This window comes from Hevea brasiliensis, chromosome 9 (genome assembly GCF_030052815.1).
Source record: "Hevea brasiliensis isolate MT/VB/25A 57/8 chromosome 9, ASM3005281v1, whole genome shotgun sequence".
In the NCBI taxonomy this organism is placed as follows: Eukaryota; Viridiplantae; Streptophyta; class Magnoliopsida; order Malpighiales; family Euphorbiaceae; genus Hevea; species Hevea brasiliensis.
In genome coordinates, this window is record NC_079501.1 from 87,088,660 (window position 1) to 87,099,135 (window position 10,476).

At 30.0% G+C, this 10,476-nt stretch overlaps 2 protein-coding genes across 2 annotated transcripts; both read left to right on the forward strand.

Annotated features, from left to right (window-relative positions):
* Positions 1–721: 721 nt before the first annotated feature.
* Positions 722–1,980, forward strand: LOC131182939 (uncharacterized mitochondrial protein AtMg00810-like). Its single transcript, XM_058152461.1, has 4 exons — positions 722–874; positions 973–1,336; positions 1,543–1,758; positions 1,814–1,980. Exons 1-4 carry the CDS (start codon positions 722–724, stop codon positions 1,978–1,980), a joined length of 900 nt encoding a protein of 299 aa, XP_058008444.1.
* Positions 1,981–8,461: 6,481 nt separating this feature from the next.
* LOC131183277 (uncharacterized) lies at positions 8,462–9,108 on the forward strand. The gene is made up of 2 exons (XM_058153895.1): positions 8,462–8,743; positions 8,873–9,108. Exons 1-2 carry the CDS (start codon positions 8,515–8,517, stop codon positions 9,073–9,075), a joined length of 432 nt encoding a protein of 143 aa, XP_058009878.1. The 5' UTR covers positions 8,462–8,514; the 3' UTR covers positions 9,076–9,108.
* The last annotated feature ends 1,368 nt before the right edge of the window (positions 9,109–10,476 follow it).

Consider the following 10,476-nt stretch of genomic DNA (forward strand, 5'->3'; position numbering starts at 1 on the left):
AATTTTTGTAAAAATTGCGGTAGTTTTAAATATCCAAAAATTTGATTTGTGACTTAATGTCAATTAAAAGTTTTAATATTTGTAAAAAAAAAATTACCCACCAACTTAAAAATGTATAAAAATTGTTTTAAAATCCCTTGTAATATATTTAATGGGTTACCGGTAGGCGAAATACGGTAATTCGTTAGGTATACTACAGGATCATGTTATGCCTTACGGAGGAGTAGGGTGTGACAGATTCTTCCGTTCCTGTTTCTCATAATTCTAATTCCCAACATACTTCTGAATCTCTTCCTACACGTCACTCCACTACAGTTCATAAACCTCCATCCTACTTACAAGCATATCATTGTAATCTCTCCACTTCTCATTCCTCCAAAACTCTTTATCCTCTATCTACTGTCTTATCCTATCATCGCTTGTCTCCATCACATAAACATTTTGTTCTTAATTCTTCTGTTATTGAGGAGCCTCACACATATAATAAAACATGCTTGTTGGAAGGATTCCATGCTTTATGAGATTCAAGCTTTAGGCGTAACTGACTTGGGAACTAGTTGATCTCCCACCTGGCAAGAAGCCCATTGGCTATAAGTGGGTATATAAGATCAAACTAAAGGCTGATGGATCTATCGAGTGTTATAAATCCCGCTTGGTAGCGAAGGGACATACACAGACTGAGGGTATTGATTTTTTTGACACCTTCTCACCCGTAGCTAAGATGACAACAGTGAGATTGTTATTAGCAATTTCTGTTGCACAGGACTGGTGTCTCCACCAATTAGATGTGAATAATGCTTATTTGTATGGTGACTTACATGAGGAAGTCTATATGAACTTGCCACCTGGTTTTCAGTCTTCTACTCCTAATAAAGTATGCAAATTATTGAAAAGTTTATATGGTTTAAAACAGGCTAGTCGGCAATGGTTTTCTAAGCTATCTACTGCCTTATTACTATTGGTTATGCTTAGTCCAAGTCTAATCATTCATTGTTCCTAAAGCACACTAATTCTTCCTTTATAGCCCTCTTGGTTTATGTAGATGATGTAATTTTGGCAGGGAATGATATGACTGAAATTGCTTTTGTAAAGAGTTTTCTTGATCAGACTTTTCGCATCAAAGATCTGGGCACATTAAAGTTTTTCCTTGGCTTAGAAATAGCCAAAAATTCTAAAGGCATAGTGATTAATCAACGCAAGTATGCTTTAGAAATTCTTTCAGATGCCGGATATCTTGCTTCCAAACCTATTTCGACACCAATGGACGATTCTTTGAAATTAAGCAAAACTGGTGGTACTCCTATTTCTAATGTTGCTTCCTACAGGCGATTGATTGGTACACTCTTATATCTCACCACCACACAACCTGATCTTACTTATGCTGTCCACAACTAAGTCAATATCTTACTATCCCAACTGATAATCATTTAAAGTCTGCCCATCGTGTTTTGTGGTATATTAAAAAGTCTCCAGGCCTTGGTTTATTTTTCCTTACTAACTCTTAACTCCAATTGAAATGCTTTGTTGATTCTGACTGGGCAGGGTGTCCTGATACTAGGCGATCAATTACGGGTTTTAGTGTTTTTCTTGGAAACTCTTTAGTTTCTTGGAAATCTAAGAAGCAAACAACTATTTCACGCTCCTCTTCAGAAGCTGAATATAGGGCTCTCACAATAGTGACTTGTGAAATCCAATGGCTAACGTATTTACTTGCAGATTTTCAAATGTCTTTTAAGCAACTTGCCTTGGTGTCATTTGGTTAGTGAAAAGCTTCAGCAAGGTCTTATTAAGTTGCTTCCTATTTCTACTTCAGCGCAGATAGCTGATAGCTTCACTAAGCCCTTGACACCTGCTCCTTTCCTGACTTCACAACACAAGCTGGGAATGCTTGATATTCATTCTCGGCTTGCTGGCCCCGGGGTGGGGGTGGTTTGGTTTTGGAGCAAGCTGAAGCCATTAGAGTTGAAAAATTCAAAGTAGCTAATCCTGGATGAATGGTATAGTAGAGGGAAAGTTGTATATTTAACTAAAAGTTGTTAGAGTAGCTGCTAACACGTGTTTTGTTACTCACTAATCAGTTAGCATAACTAATTTTTGATGTAAAGACATTCTATAAATAGTGAGCCAATCAATAAGAAGAAGCAAATTTTCAGCTTCCATTTTTCAGTGTTTGTCATTTTGTTATTCTTAGCATAACGACAGCTCTCATCAACTTAATTAGAAATGGCTAAAGTTATGATTTATATAGAGTCTCAAACATCTTCTACTGTTTAGAGTCATTTCATAAATATCTAATGGCTAGTTTTAGTAGAGAAATAGCCATTATTTTCTTTTTTTTCTTTTTTTTTTTTTTTGTGAAACTTTGTTAAAACTAAAAATAGCTAGCTACTTTTGAAAGTAGCTAGACTAGTTTTGAAATAGCATTCAGCTAAAATTACTTCTAAAAAAAAATTGAAAAGTGCTTTTAAAAATAATTTCAAAATACTAATTGTTGGAATTATAAATCTCACATAAAGGAAGTATAAATATAAAAGAGTAAATATAAGTGGTTAGATTATAATATTGACTTGACTAGTAATTTTAATGTGAAAAGCAATATAATAATTTATATAAGCCTAAATTAAAATGAATTAAAATATAATTTGACTAACACTCACTCTAAATTTAACATGATATTAGAACTTAAACTGGGTTGTAGATTTCATCTATCTATAAAGTTATATAATTGGGTTCGTATGAGTTAAAAATACAAATTAATTGTTAAGTGACTGCCATGTGCTTATACTTGAGGAGGCAGTGTTAGAATTATAAATTCCGCATTGGGAAAATATAAACATAAAATAGTATATATAAATGGTTAGATTGCAAAATTGACTTGACTAGTTATTTTGATGTGTAAAGCAATCTAATAACTTATTTCATCTATTTGGATATAATTGTAATAAATTTTAAAAATTTAATTATTTCGCATATAAATTGAAATTAGAGGTATAAATATAAATTGACCCAAATATTTAGCATTTTTCTTACAAATTGCCTTTGTTATGGGCTTTAATCGTTAAACTCTTGTATTGATATTACGTTGCGTTAAATCTATATTTTTATTTGCAAAAACGTTAAATCTTTTTATTTAAATAGAAGATATTAAATTCTTTTAACAGTTTTATATATATATATATATATATATATATATATATATATATATATATATATATATATATATATATATATATATATATATATATATATATATTCCGAATAGAATGAGGAATTGTAAGCGGATAATAATTACAAATACTATAACTATATGCTAGAAAATTCTAATTGCTAAAAAAAAAAAAAATCATTGCAAGCACTATAACCTTTGATCATTTGCATACCTGGATAGTCCAAAACCGAAAAAACACTAGCAATTCCATCATCTTGAATCCTTAAAGATTTTACAAAGAAAGTTTCAAATACCATCATTTTCTATCGTCTTAAGTCCTAAAAGATAGATATTTTTACCTTCATGTATTGATGGGGCATTAGAGAATCAAAGTATTATACAAATAAATAATAAATCTTGCTTCTTCTAGTGACTTCATCAGAAAATTTCCCAATACCATTGAAATTTTGAAATATGTTTGATGTTGTAATTTTCTTTATCACTCAATCTCCTTGCAAGGTCTCCATGCAAATGAGATACATACAACTCTTGAATCGTAGAAATATTCTGTACTCCTTCAGGCAGAAACCTCAAATTATCACAATCGTCAAATCGAAGGAGCCTTAAACTTGGAAAAGCCCCATTTACAATCTCAGTCCACTCCACTAGATTCCATGAAGCAATTATCAAAATTTCCAACTTCGGAATCCACCTGCCTCGCAAGACTCTTTACCAATGAACTTTGCTTGGTAGGCTTCCCAAAGTGTAAAATGTTCTAATTTGGAAAGAAACTGAAGAACTGAAAATGGCTCATCCAAAAGATCAGAATATATTAATTTTGAAACAATAGAATCAAAGAGTAATTTTAAAAATATGAAATTACCATGCTATTTTCATAATGTAAAAATTAAATAGTATTAAAAGAAGACTGCAGTTTCACTGTGCTCATTATGGGCACATAAGGGAAACTATAGAGCCGAATAAATATAAAAAAAATAGTAAAAATAGGTTATTCTAATTTGGAAACTATTAAAATTTTAGATTTGAAAAGAAAAGGAAAAATATATAATAAGATTACTTTTTACAAATTCTTGATCTATTAAAAAATTTTCAAATTTGAAGGGAAAATTAAAGATAAAAAGGAAAAATGCAACATTAAAAATGTTCTACTTAATGTATTTAAATACAAAATTGTTATGGAAGATTTTATTTATGGGTTTGAGTTTTTTTACTGGTGAAAATACTTACTGATGACTATCCTAAAAAGTTTGTAAGGGAAAAAAAGGAGAGAAAAGGGAGAGTGCTTAGGGAAGGAGGCTGCTAACTATCTTGCTTGTTGTTTTTTAATTCTTATATTTTTCACTTGTGGTAATTTTGAAACAATATAATTAGAGAGTAATTTTTTTTACCATGCTATTTTCATATATAATGTAAGATATCAAATCTGCTCTCAGAATTTGTAGAAATTAAATAGTATTTGAAGAAGATTGCAGTTTCACTGTGCTCATTATGGGAACTTATGGGAGTCTATAGTTATTCTGAAAAAAAAAAATCCAATAAAAGAATATATTGATTTTGACAAATTTAAAGAGTTTGTAATAATTCAAGCAAAGAAAAGAAAATTAAAGAGTCTCTCATTTTTTTTCTTTATTTTAATTTCCTTTATAGACTCTTTAATACTATAGACTTTCTCATCCTTATTTAAATTTGAAATTTTTACTATTAATTAGCGATAGCGCTTTTTTTTTTCATTTATTTATTATTAATAAGCTCAAATTCATTCTTGACAAATCAGAATTTTTTTTTTTATTTCTTTCATTTTGTGAAATTTTTCTTTTTTAAAAAAAAAAAATCAATAGAATTTTTTTTCTCCATATAATTATCTTATTTTCCCTTTATGAATTTTTCTTTCACATTTCTATGAAAAAGTGTGTATTATTTTTGAATTATTATTGATTAATTTTATTGAATAAATGTGATCTTTCAAAAGATTATAATAATTGTGATTAAACCCTAGCTGCTTTCTTCTCTAAACTAACTCTCTCTCTCTCTCTCTCTCTCTCTCTCTCTCTCTCTCTTCCCCTTGTGAGCTTTTGGAGTGTCTATATAATTATCTTATTTTCTCTTTATGATTTTTTTTTTTTGCATTTCTATGAAAAAGTGTGCATTAATTTTGAATTATTATTGATTAATTTTATCAAATAAATGTGATCTTTCAAAAGATTATAATAATTGTGATAAAACCCTAGCTGCTTTCTTCTCTAAATTAACTCTCTCTCTCTGTCTTTTCCCCTTGTGAGATTTTGGAGTGTCTATTAGTGAGTATTTTCACCGGTAGTTATCCTTTTCCTTTTTTCCTACTTGTTTTTATTCTTTATATTTTTCTCAATAATTTTCAAATTTGTAATATTTTTGAAATAGATTTATATTTGTTCTCAATCTATTCTTATTGATAGATAAAAAAAGATATGTCAATAGTTGGTAAGGGGTCTTTTCTTCCTAAATTTCTAGTGGATCCATGCGTTGATGCTTATAACTAAAGTCAAAAGCTACTCTTTTTTTGAAATAGATTTGTATTTATTCTCAATCTATTTTTATTCATACATGAGAGAGTAAAGATAATCAATCGGTAGTTGATAAGGGGTCTTTTTTTTTTCTAAATTTCTAGTGAACCCACACATTGGTGTTTATATTTGAGGCTGAGAGCTACTCCTTTTTCAATTTGCTAGCTTAGCTGGACTCTAGCAAAATTAATTATTTATGAAAAATTACTATTATAATGTTGTATTAAATTACCACGTAAAAAATATATATGTTGATAATGATAAATTTATAATATTTTTCATAAATATGATCATTGTTCAAAAAGTTGTTATATTTATTTTAGTAAAATATATAATATTTAATATGAAATAATAACAAAAAAAATTATAAATATCATACTTTGTGTCTTTCTAATTAAAAAAAAAAATTGCTCCTTAATTTTCAAGCTATCATTTTTTACTTTTTAATTTTGATTATAAAATTTTAAATTTTTTTTACTATATTTCAATCTTCATATTTTAAAATAGATTAAATAATTTTAAAATTTAAATATACTTTAATTCTTTATGTGTTATGTTGTTATATCCTATAAAGTTTTTATTTTTTTTTTAGAAAATAAAAGATAGAGGTTTCATTAAATTGAAACAGAATATAAATTTCAATTACAAAATTTCATCATACTACAATTTTGGATAAAGATAAAATACTTATACAAAATATAACAGCAATTACATTAATTTAAAGAAGGAGACAAAATTCATATTTATCAATAAGGATAGACTAATGCAAATCTGTTCCTAAATGATACGTATTGGAGATTATTAGAAAAAAAAAAACAAAAAAAAAAGAAAAAGGGGGAGCGTTAGTCACCGGTGAAAACACTCATCAATGGCTACCTTAAAAAGCTTATAAGGTTAAAAAAACAAAAAGAAAAGGAGAGAGATAAAGTGATGTGAACTCGCCTAATTCCACCTCAGAAGTTAGGGACTCAACGAGATATTTTGTATTTATTTTCATTTATGTAATTCGAAGGGTGTTATAGCTCAAATATAGTGATGCATCCCCCTACCACACCCCATTGTGTCATCAATACTTTTTAGAGAGGAGTGACTAGTTGACTATTGTAGAGCAACAAGTGTAACTAATCTTTGTCTGCTACTCTTTATATGTTTACTCTCTGCCTACAAGTGATGTGAGGATTATAAATTCAGTTGTATCAATTATAGTATGTGAATGAAAGAAGTAGCCTGTTCATGATATATTTGTGCCTTATTATTTATTATGCTTGAAATGTTTACTTATATACAATACTTGTGATATTTTTTCCAATTAGCTTACTAATGTGGAACGCATTATTTTAGACTAAATATTCTCATGAAGCAACCGGAGTCATGACTCGTTCATCTCGATCTCTTATGAAGAACTTCAGATAACCTTTGTACATGACCCATCGATCCTGTAGAGTAAAAATCTGATACTAAATGATATATAACACTCAAGACCTCTCTACAGAATTGGTGCGAGACACATCAGAAGGAAGAGAGCTTAGAAAAGGAGGTAGCTAGGTATCTTGTTTGTGGTTTGAGTTTTTCAATTGTTATATTTTTCACTTGTGATAGTACTACAATAATTGAAAATATTAATTATGAAACAATATAATCAGAGAGTAATTTAAAAATTAAAAAAAAATGACCATGCTATTTTCATAATATAAGATATCAATTCTGCTTATAAAATTTATATAATTGGATTCTTTATTTTCCTAGATAGGTTTTATTTATATTTACTAGTTTATTTAGGAGTTTAAAAAATGGGTTTATCGTTAAATTGACCATATATCCGATATATAGTTTATTCATATTCATATGCATTTGGAAGGACTCCATCGCTATTACACTCGGATAAAAGCTTCGGATACATTTCAAACTAAATGAATATTTTTTTATTCCTTGAACCAACCTTCATAGGATAAACGTTTTTAATAAAACATAACTAAAAGTTATAAATCCTTAATCTTTTGTAGTATTAATACAATTATTTAAAAATATATTTTTACATTAAGCACATTTACGAATTGAATCCCAAATAAAATTTTGATATTTAATTATAATTAATTGAACCTTTTAATTTTTAATTTAATAAAATTTTACTCAAGTTGATATTTTGTTTTCAGATCTTATTTTGGGCGTTTAGCTTTCCATTTAATAAATATCATTTCGTTTAAAAATTACCTCAAATTCCCATAAAATAAATTTAGAGCGTGTTTCACATTGAAATTGGAAGATTAAAATTGTTTATTTTTTTAGAAAAAAACACTATGGCTCTATTAAGCATTGAGGTTCTTATGATTAGAATATATTAAATTTAATACCCTCTAATTAATATATTTAAAAAAATATTTTTCTTAACATTAGTTTCAACAGTAATGTCAATACATACTCATGATGTTATTAAAAAAAATAATTTAAAAAAATTAATATGTTATTTAATATTATTATAATTAAAATTTATTAAATTTATTTTTAAATTATCTTTAAATCTTTCTAACTAATATATTTAAAAAAATATTTTCTCAATATCAATTTAAACAACATTGGCGAACAAGTGTCATCAATAAGTGTTTAAGATTTGGACAATAGAAGTGAAGAATACATTCATGGACTTGAATAAGTTAGATGTCTGGATCTATTTATTAAAGCCCAATCTTTTGATAGCTGAGTTGGGCTTCTGGTTTTTACCTTGTCCACCAGATCAGATTCATCTCTATTAAACCCTAAACCTGAGCTTCAATGCTCGGGTAAACGAAAAGGCTAGCGCCAGCCATGAACAGAGCTATTCCCAGAAGTCTTTCACTTCAAATTCGCAGCCATCTTCTCGATCCTCTAAAATCCGTAACAAATCCTATCACATCGTCATTTATAGTTGTTTCCAGGACTCGTTCTACGCAAATATTCTACTCGTCTGAGTCCGACACATCCCATGAAGCAAAATTTGCTCGAACCCAGACGCGACATGGTGAAGTTGACGATGTCGCTGGCGTGAGCAACCAAGGTAAAGAAAATTGAATTAAAAGCTTATGGTTCTAGTTGGTTTCTGTTTGGCTGGTGAGAAAATGGTGGAAAATATAATTTATTAAAATTTTAGTAAGTTATTGAATTGTTTGATGTGATGTGATTGCAGAGCTAAAGAAGAGGATAGAGAAATACTACGAGGGGGATGAAGAGGCGATTCCAGAAATATTTGAAGCTATATTGAAGAGGAAATTGGCAGGGATTAGAGATAAGGATGACGAATTGATGGCAGAAGTTAGGCGGAAATCTCCAAGTGTTGATTTTGATTATGAATCCGACGAATTGAATGATTCTAACGGCGAGAAAGAATGATGCGAAATTGCTATTACAGAATAAGAAATCAACGTGTGTATTTTTTTGGCTAAAATCATTTTGAGTTCTCTTTACCTGATAGGCTTTGGCTATTAAACTTCTTTTTTTAGGCAAAAGCAGAGCTTTATTAATCATTAATCAGCTTGTAACACAGAAACAAGAAAACATTGACTAAATTCAGACGATAATATAAACATTGCATCACAAGATTAATTATCATATAATATATTTCTTTATGAACTAAGACAGTATAATATACCTTTTCAGCAAACACATCCAAAGGCCTCTAACTATTTGAAACCATTGTGGCACAGATAAAAATAGCTTTTGAGATCTTGTGTATTCATTCACAACTGTCATGCACTGCACGCCACAACATAGAACCACTCTGTCTTCCTAATTCATCTGGAACCAATTATGACTATGTATTTGGAGTGAAGAACACGAACCTAGAGAGACTTTAGATTTGAAACCATACCCCAACACATTTTTTTTTAAATAAAGGACTGGTTGAGAAGACGCATATCTCTAATATCCAACCCACCTTCATCCTTCCGCTTCTGTGCATCCAGCCACGGAACTAAGGCAATCTTTCTATTACCATCCATCGAACCCCTCACAAATTGTGGGCAAGCCTTCTCAATTTCATCGCAAATATATGATGGAAGTTTCCAAGTTTGCACAGCAAACGTAGGCATGACAGTTAAAACAAACTATGCTGAAGTAATTCAACGAGCCAAAGACAAATGAGATGCCTTCCACCTAGACATTCGTTTCTAAACCCAATCAAGAATTTATTGATAACTGGCTCGACACGCTTACGAGTGAAGTAAAAGAACTCCCAAATGAGTCCCAAGGTTACTAGAAACTGAGAAGTCTAGTAATTCCCCAAAATTCTTTTGGTTTGAATCGTAACGTTCTTTGAAAACATTCTTTGAAAAATAAACTTCAGTGTTAGATACGTTCACCTTTTGCCTTGAACATCTACAGAATTCATCAAGCACCCCCTGAATAACTGTAGCCTGTTTTGAAGAGGCCTCAACGAAAAGAATGAGATCGTCTGCAAAAAATAAACGTGAGAGGGGGACCATTTCGACACAACTTTATGGGCTTCCAACAACCATTATCCATCACCATGAGCCAACCTTTGCATGCACCAAACAAACAGATATGGTGATAACAGGTTGTCCTATCTCTCAACCCTAGATGGGCTAAAAGCTGCAGTCATACCCCAATTCAACAGAATCCACAATGAACAGGAGGTAGCGCGCTTCATAATACAGCTAAAAAAAGATATCAGAAGCCCAGCCTTCACCAAAGACTCTCTTAAAAGGTTCCACTGAACATGATCATAGGCTTTTTCCAAATCCACTTTAATTGCCATATAACCCCTCTGCTTAG